This window comes from Coffea arabica, chromosome 9e (assembly GCF_036785885.1).
Source record: "Coffea arabica cultivar ET-39 chromosome 9e, Coffea Arabica ET-39 HiFi, whole genome shotgun sequence".
Lineage (NCBI taxonomy): Eukaryota > Viridiplantae > Streptophyta > Magnoliopsida > Gentianales > Rubiaceae > Coffea > Coffea arabica.
The window spans coordinates 29,187,371-29,204,978 of record NC_092327.1 but is presented as its reverse complement, the minus strand read 5'-3'; the positions used below and the strand labels follow the sequence as shown (position 1 = coordinate 29,204,978).

The window sequence follows — 17,608 nt, the reverse complement described above, 5'->3', positions numbered from 1 at the left end:
CAAAAGGAACTAAATCTAAGACAACGTCGATGGGTAGAGTTCTTGGAAGATTATGATTGTACAATCAACTACCATCCTGGAAGGCTAACGTTGTAGCAGATGCTTTGAGTCGAAAGGCTCAACTAGCAAGTTCTATGGTGAGAGAGTGGAGCCTGTTGGAAGATGTATGTGAGTGGAAATCTCGTCTGGAACCGAAGAAGATGATTTTTGGAAATATTGAGGTGAAGTCAACACTGTTGGATCGGATCAAAGAGGGCCAAGTGAAGGACCCAATTGTGCAAAAGTGGATGGAAAAAGTGAAGAAAGGGGAGTTGCCTAACTTTAACATAGGTCCTGATGGAATCTTAAAATTCCGAATTCGTGTCGTTGTACCTAGGGATGAGGAGTTAAAGAGGGAGATTTTGGAAGAATCTCACCGCTCTAGGTATACAGTGCACCTAGAAAATAATAAGATGTACCAAGATCTCAAAAGTCTATATTGGTGGAAGAATATGAAGGCCGAGATTGCCCAGTTTGTGCAAAAGTGTCTCACGTGCCAACAGGTAAAAGCTGAGCATCAAAAGCCGTCAGGTCTGTTACAGCCTTTGGAGATCCTTGAATGGAAATGGGAGCACATAACGATGGTTTTGTATCTGGGTTGCCACGAACACAAAAGGGGTATGATGCAGTTTGGGTAATAGTGGATCGATTAACTAAAACTGCACATTTCCTGCCAGTAAATATGAAATATTCTTTAGAAAAACTTGCCAAACTTTATATGGATGAAGTGGTGAGACTACACGGGGTACTAGTAAGTATTGTATCCGATAGAAACCCTAGATTTGTATCCCGATTCTGGCAGAAATTGCAAGAGACTCTAGGAACTAAGTTGAATTATAGTACGGCATATCACCCGCAAACTGATGGACAATTTGAGAGAACCATTCAAACTCTTGAGAATATGCTGAGAGCCTGTATTGTGGACTTTGGAGGAGGTTGGAGTCGATACTTAACCTTGGTTGAATTTGCATATAACAATAGTTATTATTCCTCTATTCAAATGGCCCCATATGAAGCCTTGTATGGACGACGATGTCGATCCCCAATTTATTGGGATGAAGTAGGAGAGAGAAAAATTATAGATCCGACCACAATACCATGGGTTGAGGAAGCTTATGAAAGGGTAAAGGTAATCCGCCAGAGACTGCAAACGGCCCAAAGCCGACAGAAAAGTTATGCCGATCATCAAATGAAGGATTTGGAGTTTGAGATAGGGGATAAAGTGTTTCTTCGAATTACACCATTGAAGGGAAAGATTAGGGCAGGAAAAGGGAAAAAGTTGCAACCACGATACATAGGACCTTTCAATATACTTCAGCGAATAGGAAAGGTGGCTTACCGACTTGAGTTACCAGCTAGTTTGTCTAGGATCCATGATGTTTTACATGTTTTTTTGCTTAAGAAATACCATCCAAATCCGACTCACATTTTGCCACCCGAAGATGTTGAACTCGACGAGTCTTTAACCTATGAAGAACGACCTATTCAAATCTTGGATCGGAAGGTGAAGGACCTGAGAAACAAGCAGATTCCATTAGTAAAGGTTCATGGAAGCATCATAAAGTGGAAGAAGCAACCTGGGAGCTAGAAAAAGACATGCAAGAGAAATATCCTGACCTATTCACAGCGAAAGGTATAAATTTCGAGATCGAAATTCTTTTAAAGGGGAGAGAGTGTGAGGACTCGCAAATTCCTTGTATTTTTCTCAAAAATGCCATTTTATTTGGAAATTATTCATTTATTATAACCCTACTACCCAATCGTTTCACAATAAGTGCAAATGGACCAAGAAAGTAGGGTTTCACTTTTCATTTTCAAGTTGGAGCAAGTTAGGGTTTTCACGTTTTTCCGTAATGTAATTATCTGGTACGGAACGAGGATCAAATTTGGTGCTTAAGAGTGACTTTTAGGTGAGAAATAACATGTGATTCGGAGCAATGATAAAAAGTTAGTGAATAGGAAGTAAAAACCCTAGTACGTGTGATTTAAGGAAAAACGGCGCGAACCGCCGGGTACCGCGCACTACCGATTGAACGCACCATTTGACCACCACTTTCTTACCACATGAACTCATTAAAATTTGAACAAAATATCCCCCTCATTTCCAGCTAGTCTTGACCAAAAATGTGGACCAAATGCAAAGAAAAGAAAGAGAAAAAAAAGAGTGGTAGTGGTGGTGCCACTTGTCGCCACTTGTCGCCACTTAAGGGTTTCTTGACCAACCAAGAGTCCAACCTTTTTATCCCCAATTTTTGCTCTTTCTTCTTCATTATTTTTGCTGGTGGCCGAGACAAGAGAGGGGAAAAGAGAGAGCAAAATTCACCTTCCTTCATCTTGAATTTGAGCTACAAAGTGAGGAAACAAAGAAAATAAACCGATTAAAGTTATCTTTGAGTGTTGGTTTAGTGAGGTGTTGGTGAATTTTGAAGGGGAAACCTAGGGTTGTTCTTGGAAGACACTTAAGCAAGGTAAGGATGATGATTTCCCCATTTCTTACACTTGATCTTGTTTAAATTAGCTTAGCATCTCAAAATTGTGGTGAATAATGGTTGTTATCATGTCTTGGGTGTTGTTTTCCTTGTGGATACATGAATTAGGGTTTGATGAATTGCTGCCTATACTTGATGTATGGTTAGTATATGTTGTAGCTAAGATTATATAGGGGGTTTTGGTAGCAAGTGAAGCAAGAAATGAAGAAAGTTATCATTGAAACCAAAAATTCCAGATTTCTGGAAAAATTTCACCCTGTTCTGTCCGGTTCTAGTTCATGTGGTTATAGGCCGAATTAGGCTTAGTATAAAACATGAAAGTTGTAGAGAATGGTAGTTTATAGGTGCCTACAAAATTTCAGCACAATCGGAGCAACGTAGCCTGTGAAAAGACCAAAATACCCTCACTGTTTTAGGATGTTTTCAGTGTTCCGTTTTAGTCAGTTAATCCAGTTTATCATGTTTATTCACTAGGATCCGTACGTATTTAGCCATTTTCCAAAACATGAAAGTTTTAGTACTCTGTCTTATCTTTTAAACGCCTTAAAGAACGCCTTAAACGGACCTTGGTAGCCTGAGATATGACCATTCTAGTGCAGTGCGGTTAATTAGTCGTATAGTTGGAAGTTGGCTCTGTAAATTGGGAATTTGACCAGGTTACACTGGAAATTTGACTAAGTGACCTTCATGAAAGTTGTAGGACTTCATCTTAGCTTCGAAATGATATAACTTTCACACCAATCCGATAAGCATAGCCTTAGATGTGTCCTTTCCGTAAAAACCCGTCAAATCTGTCTTTTGTAAACTTCATTTCCGCATTTGTTATTAGTTAATTTATGTCCTTATATTGTCTTGAGCCTATGGAACGGCTATTGAATTGCATTTGTGTTGTGTATAAACTTGGGCTTGAATGAGAAAAATAATGAAGCCAATATGGCTGGAAAATTTGGTAAACACAAAGGGCATGCTGCCCAAATTTACGCTCGAGGACTATAGAAACACTTGCGACTTGGGTAGGGTTGATATGAATATCACTTGGGCCATCTAGGACTTTGGCTACTTTGGTTATCAAGGGTTATACGTTAGAACCTAGCTAAACTTGTACCCCTAGGGAAAGTGGTATTAATCACTATAAATCCGTTTTCCTTACACTTTCGACTTAAAAGCTATTTCCAAGTATAATTGATACCAAAATTTACCATTTGAAAAGCGAGCGAGTGATTTACGGATATTTTCCAAACGAATTTCAATTTCTTGATTATTATTGAACGAAACATCTAAGTTTCGAACCTTACATGATTTTCCAAATTCTTAAGCAACTTTTTATCGCAGATCTGGACTCCAAGCCAGGAGTATCATCTGGACGAGACCACTAAAAACACTATACTTGTTTTGGTGAGTGCTTTCAAATATCGAATTGCACTTGATACTTGTATTTGATACGTGATCACTGTGATTACATGTTATGTACGTGCAATTTTGGGGCAAGAGTGTACTTTATCGCACTTGCCCTAATCAAACTTGTTATTATTCCATGATTTCACTTGAAATGATATACTTGCATACAAATTTTGTCTTGTCTGGAATTTCAGAAGCCCTATGGCTAGTTAATCGAGTCGAGCCGGTAAGGGTCTGATCGATTAGATAACGAACCCTGGGTAACTAGTAATGTCGAGTGGAGTGTTATCTCCTCGACTAATCGGTATACTCGAGTATTACCACCCGTGTTTTGTGTGGCGTGCGGGCCCAGGTAAGGGGGTTGATTGGTGGACGGATACTAGCGTGAAGTGGGATTTTCTTTCTGAGCTAGTTATTACTTGAAAGTTGACGGAGTGTCAACTACCAATCGATCAAACTGGGATGGAGCCGAGGCATGAGCCACTGTATCCTTACATGTGAATATGATCTATATATTCTTGTTTACCTGAAATGTCATCTCCTCGATTGGACTTGTTTGCTCGCTATTTTACTATTACATGATTATTACTTTGTTTGATGGCTAATTTGATATTTGGAACTTCACTGAGCTTTGGCTCACCCCCGTTAGTTTTGTTTTCCTTACAGGGGTACGAGAGAAGCGTGAGATATGTAAAGACTAGTGTAGTCTGGTTGTTTTGATTTTGACTTGTACTCGCGCAATTACTCGAATAGAACGTTTAGTATCTAAATTGTGTACACTTTGAACCAGTTTGGGTATATTGAGACTTTGTATCTTAAATGTGTATTAATGTAAATTATAAGTTGGAATCGCGATATTTTTATAGTCCATGGTTGTATGCACGTGGTACGAGTGAGTGAGTTCTGACGAGAGTTGGGCAGGCGATCCGCCGAGCCCTTTGGTGCGCCCTAGGGTAAGGTGGGGTCGTCACACATCCCGCATGGACAAAATTGGAGCAACTTGTTGCATGGCTGAGGCATGAAACAACAAGTTAAGAACAACTTTTGGATCTTGCTTGATCTCACACAAATTCACATCTTCCAATATACAAGGTAGCAATCGATTGACTTCCATTCCATACGAATCACATGAACTTGAACAAGTTGAAGTGGATAAAATGAACTCGTAGTGACCAGCTTTTGGACGTGTGAACACGCATGAAATATCACAACATGTAGCCGGAACAAGCATAAAATCAGATTGCAACTCTTTAATCAAAGCTGGAAAATTTCGGACAGCTTTACAACCTACAAAAACAAAATAAATCTCAGCTTGATTTGAACCAGAAATTGGATATATAAGCAATGGAACATCATTAGTTAAGTGGTAAGAAGGTGTAGAACAAGAGTTAAATGCAAAAACTCCCTTTGACACGTCATTATTCCCTCCACCAATCGATTCAACTTGAGAATGCATTGCTGGCTCTTTACACTTTCTTTCAAAATCTACATAAGAAATACAAGTGATAGGATGGAAATTATGCTCAAAAGAAGGTAAAGATGATGAATGAACAATAGGTAGCAAACGAGAATCAAAATACGGAATTCTCCCTTCATGATGAGTTCGAATTCATTCTCCATTGGTGCAGACAGATTTGAATTGAAATTGTTCCATGAAGTGGTACCATATAGATTTATCTCCCAGAAGACAAACTGCATGGAAACTAGTGAATTGTACGAGTGACATTGGAATGGAACATTGCATGACTAACTTCACTTGACTTCGCTTAATCTGCACAAAAGAAGAAACACTAAACAAGGTAAAGTGAAGATTGTTAGGAAAACTATAGACACTCACATTCCCACTCACAGTCAGCTCACTTGATGTTTCACTCATCTCATTAGATTTTTTTACCACTTATTCTAGCTCACTTTCCTCAACTTTTAGCTCATATGCACTCTCAAGTATTACCCCACACTTCTCACTAACAACTTCATCTTCCCACTTTTCAGCTTGAATGACAACTTCCTCAATCTCGGTCCTTTCCACTGGCTTTTTCTTTTGTTTTTCTTGAAGAAGATGTTGGTAAATATCCCACCATGACTCCTCCATAGACGACTCAAATGCAACCTTAGACTTTGAGGAAATTGATATAATAGATTCCTTTTCCCTTTTGAGTGGTTCCTTCGGTTCACCATATGTTGATCTATTGCGAGAACTTTTAAGCTCCACAGTTCGGTTATGGTCGTGAGACCTCTCAAACTAACAAGCTGATTTGGTGGAGGATGAGCTCTTTTTAGATGTTTGACGTAAACTCCGTTGCCCCTCCTCATACTCATCACAAGTACGCTTATATCGTTCATATGCACACAAAGCATTGTAACGATCCATCTTCTCCTTGAGGGTATGAAATTCATGGTTTGACACTTTAGCATTGCTAGATTGAATGGAACCCCTCTTCTTGAAAGATTCGTTCTCAATTCTATCAAACCTTTTATGCATGAGTTGGACTGATTTGTTTAACTTCCTTTCAAAGTCCCCCAAAATGGATTCCAACATAAGTGTAGGATTGAAGTGGTGTGAACTTTCTTTGGTGGACATCCTTAACCTGCAAAAAGGTTAGCAAAAACAAAGGAAAGTTTCCTCACAACACACCCTCACATGTATGCACCCGCACTCGTGTATCGCTCAAGTGTTTAATTCACTCTAATAGGCTCACCAGGCAATTCTCTTGGTCGTTGATCTCCTTACTTGAAGAAATCAAAATTTCTCAAGTAGTTCAATGACTTATCCAACAACACACACGGAAGTGACATAGGTGAAATTGGTTCACTTGAGTTAAGATTGGATCACACAAAAGGAATTATTTTAAGCAACTCCAAGGGCTGAAACAAGGCTGAAAATTTACAAATTTAAAGGAAGAACGAACCTAATGTGACTCCTAGGCAAGTAGTTCAAGATCTGACCAGATTTTGGGTGCTAATTTGGTGCGGTTTTGGACAAGGTTTAACACACAGAGAAACTTGACTTATTGCTGGAAAACGACACTACAAGACCTGATTTAATTTGAACAAGAACAACACAAAATTTGGAAGAATCAAATTAGGAAACTCAAATTAGGAAACTATTGACTCTTTGTAAACCTAAACTGATTTGGACTTTTTGAACTATAATTAGACTCAATTAAAACTTGAAATAATGACTCAAAACACAACAAGTTGTGGCTGGATAGATTAAGAAACGAAATCTGAAGCAACAAATGACTTGGCAGAATTATGGAAGCCTAGAATGACACTCTACCCGAAGTGTGTTTTGCTGGAATTTGGAAGCTTTGGTTCGTTGGCTCTTGGACTGATTTTTGGAAAATAAGATACTTATTTTAAGGAGCTTTCCTAAGGGAATTCAACGGCTAATGCAAACCAAATTGGATGAGGAATATCTGACCAGATTTGGTAACAAATCCAAGTCAACTTTGGTTTCCTAATCAAATTGTCTTCTTGTTTCCAAGACTCAAGCTATGATCCGTTTGTCTTTCTTTCTTTCTTCTTTTTTTTTTTCCTTTTTTGCACCACAGATCAGATTCTTTTCTTTCCTTTTGTTTTTTTTTTTAATTCGGCTCACCTGCCCAAGAAACAAGATCAAGAACAGCTGCAATTCACAAGTCCAAGAATATGAACTAGGATTTCCAAGAACTTCAAGAATTGGAGACTTTGATTCAAGCTTTTTTTTTTCAAGAAACCCTTTTATGTGATTCAAGAACCCCAAGATTTCCAAGAAAGTACTCAAGAAAGTTCAAGAAATTGAAGATTTTTTGGTCTAGAAAATCAAGAACTACTAGTACTTTCAAGAATTAAGAACAACCAGCCACCGTTTCACTTCAAATCACAAGGAACAACCCACGAGTTAATTAACAAGGCAAAGAAACAGCCACGGATTGTGTATTAAACGATGAGCAGAATTTGTTTTGGCACAAGACCCCAAGACACAGGGAAACACAACACAAAATGAGACAAAATACGACTCAAACAAGGGAACTGCAATCGGACAACAAGATACACATGTGACCAGCAAAGGAGCAAACGTAGACGACAAAGAACAAGTACAAACACAAACGAAACTCAGACAGATTTGATAATCAAGACGAGATGCAATGTGGACAAACACAACACAAGACACGATTTGGAGACTTACAATTTTGGACAGCAATGGAAAATAACAAAAATCCTAACGACATCAACCAAGAGATTCAAACCCTAGACGATGAACAGATTTTTTATTTTTATTTTTTATAATAGGGTAGGATTTGGTAGGAGAAGAAAGAGGAAAACAAGAAAAAAAAAAGATATTAACCTGGATCAAGAGCCAAAACTCTGATATCAACTGATGTGAACTCCACCCAACAAGAACCTGTCTTGAAGGACTAAGTTGATTAGGCAGTGAAAGATCTATCTTGATCAGGTTATGAACAAATTAGATGGAATTCTAGATAATCAAGGACCGCTCGAGATTGAATAGAAGAGTAGAATGACGCTACAATTCAACGTGATCTTGAATTGATAATTCAATTGAAAACTCAAGAATCCTCTCAAGTATTTAAGAAAAGATCTCTTAGACAAGAGACTTGCAAAACACAAAGTGTTTGCTGGAAATTTTCTTTCATAATTCAACTCTTAAAAAAAATGTTGGACTTTAATGCCCTTTTATAACCTTTACAAAGACTCAAAAGAAATCTAACTAAATTAAGAAACTTTTTAATTAAACCTAACTCAACCCTAACTAGAAAACTAACTCGACTTAAGGCTTAACTATGGTCAACATGACCTGGCCTTTTAGTTAATCAAACTAATGATTCATTTAACTCTTAAGCGTGAATCAACCACAACAATTGGCTGGAACATATCATAAACGCATGATACTAAGGATTTAATAACTAAGTAAACACACTAATTCTCAAGAAAGCGACGGATGGAATGTTGGACTTCACTTACTCAACCATCTTCATGACTTGAACATAAACCAAGGACCCCATGTTCGTATCAAAATCAGAAGAGGCAGTAGTAGCGTCTTGAAGGTGTAGAACAAGAAGACACCCAAGAGACTAGAGTGAATTGAGGTGAGAAGTGGGAAAAAGGAAGGAAGAAAGGAGGAAGTAGCAGTCTGCTTTGCTGCCGCTGCCATTCCCCCACTTTTCTTGATAAGAAAAGAGTGAGAGAAGTCGCAAGATACCAAGAAGGGAGGGATGAAAGAGCTGCATGTTGTTTCCAGATTGAAATCACGTATTTATGTGTAAAGATTCAGACAAGGAAACAGAAACAAGAGGAGCAAATGGAGCTGGGGATAGCTTCAAACCGTGAGGAGAGTTTTCCACATAAGGTGAGGAGTTTTTCACTGATTTGTTAGGTAGCCGTATATTTTTCTTTAGAAGTTTTCATATATGAGTTCTTGATGAAATATCATGGGAATTTTAAGTGAAATATCAATTGAAGTCCGTGAGTAAAACTTTGAACTCGGAACCGTAGTCGCAGAAGTTGCAGTCAGCTTTGAGCTATCTAGGTTAATAGACTGTGAGATTGTGTAGACACGTCGGAATCATTCACTGTTGGTCTTGAATGAAACTAGGGCCCTGTTTGGAAGCTTGGTTTTTTACCAAGTTTGTATAAAACTAGTTTTTTAACAACTTTTGCTACAGGAACCCCAAAAAACTTATCAAAAATTTTAACCTACACACTTAAAATATCCAAAACACAAAAAAAAAAAAAAATTCCCTTCCCCTTTTCTTCTTCTTCCTCCCCCACCACCACCTCCATTGCCGGCTCCATCACCAATTTCCGGTGCCGGTCTTTTTTTTTTCCCCATTTTTTTTCCTCTCCCCCTCTTCCTCCCCTGCCATCATCCTCTCTTTTTTTTTTTTTTCTCTCTACGTCCGGCACAGAGGGGGGGTGGCGCAGAGAGGGGCAGCGAGGGGGGCAGAGGGGGACGGCGGGAAGAGGGGGAAGGCGGGGGGGAGAGAGGTGGCGGGGGGAGGGGGAAGGGGCAGAGGGGGGCTGCGGGGGGGAAGGCGGGGGAGAGAGAGGCTGCGGGGGGAGGGGGAAGGCGGCAGGGAGGGGGACGGCGGGGGAGAGAGGGAAGGCAGGGGGAGGGGGAAGGGGCAGAGGGGGGCTGCGGGGGGGAAGGCGGGGGAGAGAGAGGCTGCGGGGGGAGGGGGAAGGTGGCAGGGAGGGGGACGGCGGGGGAGAGAGGGAAGGCAGGGGGAGGGGGAAGGGGCAGAGGGGGGCTGCGGGGTGAGGGGGAAGGCGGGGGAGAGAGAGGCGGCGGGGGGAGGGGGAAGGCGGGGGGGAGAGAGGTGGCGGGGGAGAGAGGGAAGGCGGGGGGAGGGGGAAAGCGCAGAGGGGGGCGGCGGGAGCGAGGGGGAAGGCGGGGCAGAGGGGGGCAGCGGGAGGTGGAGTTTCAGCTGGGGGTAGCGGAGGTAACGGGGAAGAAGAAGAAGAAGAAGAAGAAGAAGAAAAAAAAGAGAGGAAAGAAAAGAAAAAAGGAAAGAAAGAAAAAGAAAAAGAAAAAGAAAGGGAAAGAGAAAAAAAAGTTTTTCACCTTACAAAAACTTCTACAAAATTTTTCACCTTACAAAAATTTCTACAAAATTTTTTTAAAAACTTCTACAGTGCACTACAGTAAAGTTTTAGACAAACTCCCAAAAAACTCAGGTTCCAAACAGGCCCTAGAATCATAGAGATTTTTTTCAGTATAAGAATTTCTCACTAGTTCTGTGTAGAAGAAATTGGTGCAGCTATGAATTTAGCCGAAAATCAGCTCTGTTTGTAGTTGAACAGATCCTTGAGATGATGCTATGATCACATTTTTTTAATAGGTTCTGAGTAAAATTTTGGGTTGGATCCTTCAGGAGATGTTTAGTGATATACTTCTAGTTGCCATCTGTGTAAATAACATAGCTATATCAGTTCTAATGCTTAAGGTATAGTGGTTCCAACACCAGACCTTGACCAGCCTGATGTGGTTTTGACCGAAAGCTGCCCCAATTTTAGGTGTAATTTGGAGTGACTTATGGATTTAATTGCACCTTGGTTATATCATGAGAGTTCTAGTACTCTGAATCTAGCTTCTGAATCTTTAAAAATCACGATCATACTAGCTTTATATCTTAAGATATGGTGCACTTAGTAGCACAATCGTAAGGCCATAACTGCAAGACACGGCATGGTTGGCGAAAAATTATTGTAACATGATCTAGGAAGCTTGAAATTCAGTGCTGTCAATTGTATTTGAAACTAGACTCAAAGATTTTTCCAAATGTATAAAAATCTACCTCTGCTTTTATTGTTTATAAATGCCAGAAAATCCGAAAATGGCTGAAAATTGTACCCTGTTTAGGTTGTGACTGGAAACTGCATTGATTTTTCACTGAATTTAGATTAGCTTATGATCTAAATTGCAAAATGATATCTTTTGGATATTTGCAGTATCCTGAATCTAGTTTTTGAATTTTTAAGAATCATGGACATACGATTTTTATATTTCAAGATATGGTGAATTTAGTAGGACTGTCCAGCCCGGAATTTGGCAAGGACATGCAAAGTGATAGTATAAATTTTTGGCATTTTTGAGGCCCTTTGGGGATGGTAATTGGGAAATGAATTTCTTACGAAATATTTAGTACGTTAACTAAAGTTATCACTGCTTCAGGTGTCATGTCTATACAAATTGTACAGCTCGAGTTACGATAATTTAAAAATCAGAGCCGCACCAGCCTGAGGAGTTGTGAAAGAGAGTTGTCACAAATTTAGGGGCAATTTTGAATAAGCTGTGACATTAACCACACAATCGTTACTTCATGATAGTTCTAATACTCGGAGTCTGGTTTCTGAATTCTTAAGCATCACAGCCATGTGAGTATCATATCTCAGGATATGGTGCTTTTAGTTGGACTGCCCAATCTGATATTTGACCCTCACAGCCTTGCCATTTTGTGAACAAGTTCCAATTGACAAATTCAATTGAGTTGATTCTTGTCCCGTTAGATGTAGTGCGTACATGAGAAGAGTTACCTGCAATTTATTTGGGATTTAAAATGTTGAAATCTGTATAAAACAAGATAAGGAAGGACAGGGGATACCAATCAACCAAATGGACAATTGGGAAATCCCTCATAGCTTGGGCTAGACATGTAAGACTAGTTGCACTTGATATGTTTGAAACTACATCACAGAACTTCAATCTGTATAAGGCCCTGATCAGCTTCCATATCTACTAAGTTCGACGAACTTCCAAATTTGACACGAAATGAATTGGTGTACCAATTTAGATTAACAAAACGTGCTTTAGACATTAAGGTTATTAGAAACTTGCTTTGTCGAAGATCTAACTGTAATGGTACCAGACTTGAGCTAACTAGGAATGTTGCCTCTTGTGGTTGGAACAATAATCAGAACGTAAATGAAATTAATCAAACACAAAATGAGCTAAGAATGAAGCTCAGGAATGGCTTTCATTAATCTGTGAAGAAATACAGAAATGGCGGGAAAACTTAGAAGGTGAAAGAATTGAAAGAAATTTGGGAAAGGAAAAGCAGAATGAGATTTAGCTCAATTCTGTTGAATTACAAGACAATTGTTACCTTTACTACATTCACTTAATTCCCTATTTATAGCTATCAATTGATAACTAACGTCTAATCCTTCCAATTGTGTTTGTCCACGTGGCCAAGTGGCTGTGAATTTGTTGCAATAACTGAAAGTTTGTTGCAGAACTTCTATGGCTTCCTTTGCGTGGCCGTAGATTTGGTTCCCAGCAAAGGTGTGGTTCTTGATTCACGCCTTTGTTTCTTTCTTCTACCTATCTCACGCCTTCTTCCTTGCCATCTTCACGCTTTCGTCTGTTACTTGATTTGCCTATCAGCTGCTCCATGACAATAGTTCCCCCTACAATTAAATCTTGTCCTCAAGATTGAACTCCAGGAAATTTTCGTCCTATCTCCTCTGCGTCCTCCCAAGTGGCTTCAGCAGGTGAAGCTCCCCACCACTGCACTAGCCACTGAACTGCTGCTGCATTTTTCCTCTTAACAATCCTCCTGTCTAAAATGGTCTCAGGCTCGACCCTCAGATGTCCTTGTTCATCCATGTTAGGTAGCTGGAGGACTGGTGCAGCATTCTGTCCTACCTTAGACTATACACCAGAATGTCATCAAAGAACACAATGACATGTCTTCTTAACTGCTCACTGAAAATCTGGTTCATTAAACTCTGGAAGGTTGCTGGCGCATTAGTCAGGCCAAATGGCATGACTTTGAACTCGTATAATCCCTGGTGAGTTCTGAAGGCAGTCTTATGCCTATCCTCCACCCTAACTCTGATCTGGTGATAGCCTGCTCTTAAGTCAATTTTTGTGAAGTATCTGGCTCCTCTCAGCTCATCCATCAGTTTATCAATTAGGGGCATTGGAAATTTGTCCTTCACAGTGAGCTCATTGAGCTGCCTGTAGTCCACACAGAACCTCCAACTGCCATCCTTCTTCTTTACTAGTAGTACTGGAGAAGCAAATGAGTTATTACTAGGTTGGATGATTCCCATTTGCAGCATCTCTTTCACCAATTTTTCTATTTCTAACTTCTGCACATAAGGACACCTGTAAGGCCTAATCTGGAAAGGTTTGGCTCCCTCCTTCAGAGGGATTCCATGGTCATGGCTTCTGGTAGGGGGTAGCCCTTGTGGTTCAGCAAACACATCCCTGTATTGCTCTAGTACCCATTTCACCTCTGCTGGAATCTCCTGGGAGTCCTCATGCCCTTCCTCTACTAAATACAGCTGAGCAGTGATTCCATATTCCTGTTTCCTCCTCCATTTGGCCAGTCTACTTCCTTTGATAGCCTTAAGTGTGATCTTCCCAGATTCTCCCCTTAGTTCTATCAGCTCCTTCCCTCTGTGGAACCTCATGTTTAGTCCTCTGAAATCAAACTCAATAGGACTAAACTTAGCCAACCAATCCACCCTTAACACTGCATCACAGCTCCCTAGTCTTAGTGTATTGAAGTGATGTTGAAATTTATGCCCTTGGATCTTCCATATACTGCCAAGGACAATTCCTCCCAATCGACAGTCTCCCTACCATGGTACATCCCATGGAACCAGATGTTTGCCTTATCTCTGAAATGTAGTTGAGCCAAATCAGACTTTACTTCCTCAGCTACTCCCTGGATCTGGAAGTACTTGTTGGCTCTCCTAACCCACTCTCTTGGATTATCCCCATCAAACATAGGGAAATCAATCTTAGGTAGCTTGGTTACCCCCTTAAGATCTTGCCTCTCAGTTCTTTCCCTCCTCAGATCCTTCCTCTGATCATTTCCAGAACTACTTCCCTCATCCCTTCTCCCAGTTTCATTCAATTGGCCATCATTTGAGCCATCATGGACATCATGCTCTCATACTTCTGGTCCAAGTTCTTAATGGCCTTCTTTGTGCCTTCTTGTCTGTACTCTATTGCCCTGACCGCCTGTTCTAATCCATCATTTTTGTTAGCAAATGTTCTCACAACACTCCCTAGCTCAGTCAGGTCCTTCCTCATCATCTCCTCCTGTGTTTTAGTCATCCCCAATGGCTCGTAGTTAGCTCTGATACCACTGTAATGGTACCAGACTTGAGCTAAATAGGAATGTTGCCTCTTGTGGTTGGAACAATAATCAGAACGTAAATGAAATTAATCAAACACAAAATGAGCTAAGAATGAAGCTCAGGAATGGCTTTCATTAATCTGTGAAGAAATATAGAAATGGCGGGAAAACTAAGAAGGTGAAAGAATTGAAGGAAATTTGGGAAAGGAAAAGCAGAATGAGATTTAGCTCAATTCTGTTGAATTACAAGACAATTGCTACCTTTACTACATTCACTTAATCCCTTATTTATAGCTATCAATTAATAACTAACGTCTGATCCTTCCAATCGTGTTTGTCCACGTGGCCAAGTGGCTGTGAATTTGTTGCAATAACTGAAAGTTTGTTGCAGAACTTCTATGGCTTCCTTCGCGTGGCCGTAGATTTAGTTCCCAGCAAAGGCGTGGTTCTTGATTCATGCCTTTGTTTCCTTCTTCTACCTGTCTCACGCCTTCTTCCTTGCCATTTTCATGCTTTCGTCTGTTACTTGATTTGCCTATCAGCTGCTCCATGACACTAACCTAGAATATATTCATGGATTTCTCAGACTTGTGATGCATGTTGAGATAGTGTCGATTTGCAGGTCCTTAGGTTGCTTGATTGCTATAATTCATGTCCTTTATTTAATTTCAATACAAAGTACTAGTACTTGACCCTTTGTTTACCCTATTTCCATTACATGACTCTATTGATGGGTGCCAGTGATTTTGGTGTGTACGTTATTTTATAAGATGAAAGTTACATGAACTATTGCTGATACTGAATTTGGTGGCATACCGTAGTGTTCAATTTATTGTCTCAAATTGGTGTACTTGATCATATGGGAAAAATGTTACTTCAGATATTTATGTGATTGAATTTGCTATTATATTATATTACCTTTGAAATGTTGAATCATATCTGAAGTTACTTGTGCATGCTTGTAAACTCAGTTGTGTACTTTATCATATCAGGGAGAATTGGGCCCTGCCATGTATTGGTTGGATACGTTGATTCAGCATTGGGTTTGGTTAAAACGGTCTAGGCACCATGGTTCCACTAGTCACTTGTTAGTTAGGATGTTCAGCAGCTTGTGGGTGTGTGATGTGTTATTTGGGTATCTCGAGATAACCCCCTCTTGTTATGGCCATTGGAGTTTGGATCTGTAGATGATGGAGATTTGATGGTAGAGATTGCATATATTTTGGAGTTGGAATTGCCTGTGGAGTTAATTATTGTACGGACTAAGTGCTACGTTTGGAAATGGGTAAGAGTCGCCTCTAAAGCCCATATAGTCCTTGAAGCTATATTTGAAATTGAATACTGAATAGGGTTAAGTGTTATGTCTAAAAACGGGCGGGAGCAACCTCAAGCACTTGCATCCGTACCCATGTCCTTTCTACATGTGTTAAATTGTTTGTTTGATTATTTATGCTTTATGTTGATTTGTTGGAATTACTTGTTTATTTATTGAACATATTCTTGAGTTTCCTTTATCTTGATATCTATTATTGGGAAAATGCATTTACAAGTAATTTTTTGAGACCCAAATATTTTACAATTATAACCTCACTGGGCAAAAGCTCACGTGATTGTTTTTCAATTGTTTTCCTTACGTGAAACGTACGAAAAGTGGAGCGGATGACTAGAAAGTGCATCAGAAATATTTATGATTTGAAAGATTGTATATTTGATTTTTACTTTAGAACATTGTATCTGTAATGTATTGGAAGTTTAAATACAGGGTTAAAGTATATCACTCACTCGTTAGTCAGGAAGTTAAGCTTAAATTTTCTAAACGTTTGGAGGCTTTAATTTTATTGTTGGCTCTGGCGAGAGCCAGGCAAACATTTGATTGAGTCTCCAAAATGGGGGTCTGATTAGGTCATCACACTAATTGTGGTTCGAATATACAGAAAAAGAATTTCTTTTTGTTTTTTGTAATACTTTTTACTATTAGATAGTGTCCATAAATCTCATAATAAATCCCTAAATATTCACAATGAACTTCAATGAGAATTTCTCTTGAAGCAATAACGTATTGACCTAGTTGCCACTAGAGCCTCAAAGGACTATCTAAATTGATTAGTTTCTGATGATAAGCTCCAATTGAATCATAGGAATTACAAAAAAAAGGGGTTCTTTTGTATATTCATAGTTATTATTGTCATTTTTTTTAGTTTGATAGTTTCTGCTATTCCATGGATTATATCTATATACACAAATACCTAGATGATTTCCACTTGTTAATATAGAGAACGACATAAGCATATCTTGAGTTGGTACTGAAATGGGATTTCTAATAGTCGGAGACAAAATATTCATATGAGAAAACATAAGTAAACAGGCCTCTGTCTTGGACTTCCAAAGATAAAGGTACATGAATAGTCATTTGATCCCCATCAAAATTTGGGTTGAATCCCATACAAACTAATGGAGGTAATCAAATAGCATGCCTTTCTAATAAAATAAGTTGGAATGCCTCTATGCCTAATATATGTATAGTGGGTGCTCTATTCAGTAATATGGGACGCCCTGCATAGCTTCTTGAAGTATTTCCTATACAGTGGGTTCATTTTGGGAAAATCGCCAATTTAGTTCTCAAACTATTTCACTAAAGTCGATTTGGTTCCTTAACGTTTTATCGCATGAATTAAGTCCTTTAACTAATATTCTTGTGCCAATTGAGGACCTATACGGTGTCGCCACCCAAAACATATGTTTTTATACCCAGACCAACAGCGAGGCAGGGGTATTTTTGAAAACACAAAATACAATTTTCTATGGGAAGCAAGACATCGATCATTTTGGGACCAAATTAGGAGCAAAAGAGCAGCGAGAGAATGGAGGAAGAAATTAGGGACCATTTCTCTGGTCAGCTAATTTGTCAAAAGCCAATCATTCATCTTGAATTTCAACAATGATCTTTTTAAATATTCACACTCCTTAAAATGTAAAGCATCGTATTCACAGATTAAGAGGAGGGGGGGAAAAGATTCCTCTGCAAAAGTCAAGAATGCTTATCCTTTAAAGTTCACTTCTGCAACTCTAGTTCAATTAGTTTTG

The 17,608-nt window shown here is 39.4% G+C and overlaps 1 protein-coding gene across 1 annotated transcript; it reads left to right on the top strand.

The window, feature by feature from the left end:
- Positions 1 to 1,039: 1,039 nt before the first annotated feature.
- On the top strand, positions 1,040 to 1,627 carry LOC140014653 (uncharacterized). Its single transcript, XM_072065734.1, has one exon. The coding sequence runs from the start codon at positions 1,040 to 1,042 to the stop codon at positions 1,625 to 1,627; it is 588 nt and encodes a 195-aa protein (XP_071921835.1).
- The last annotated feature ends 15,981 nt before the right edge of the window (positions 1,628 to 17,608 follow it).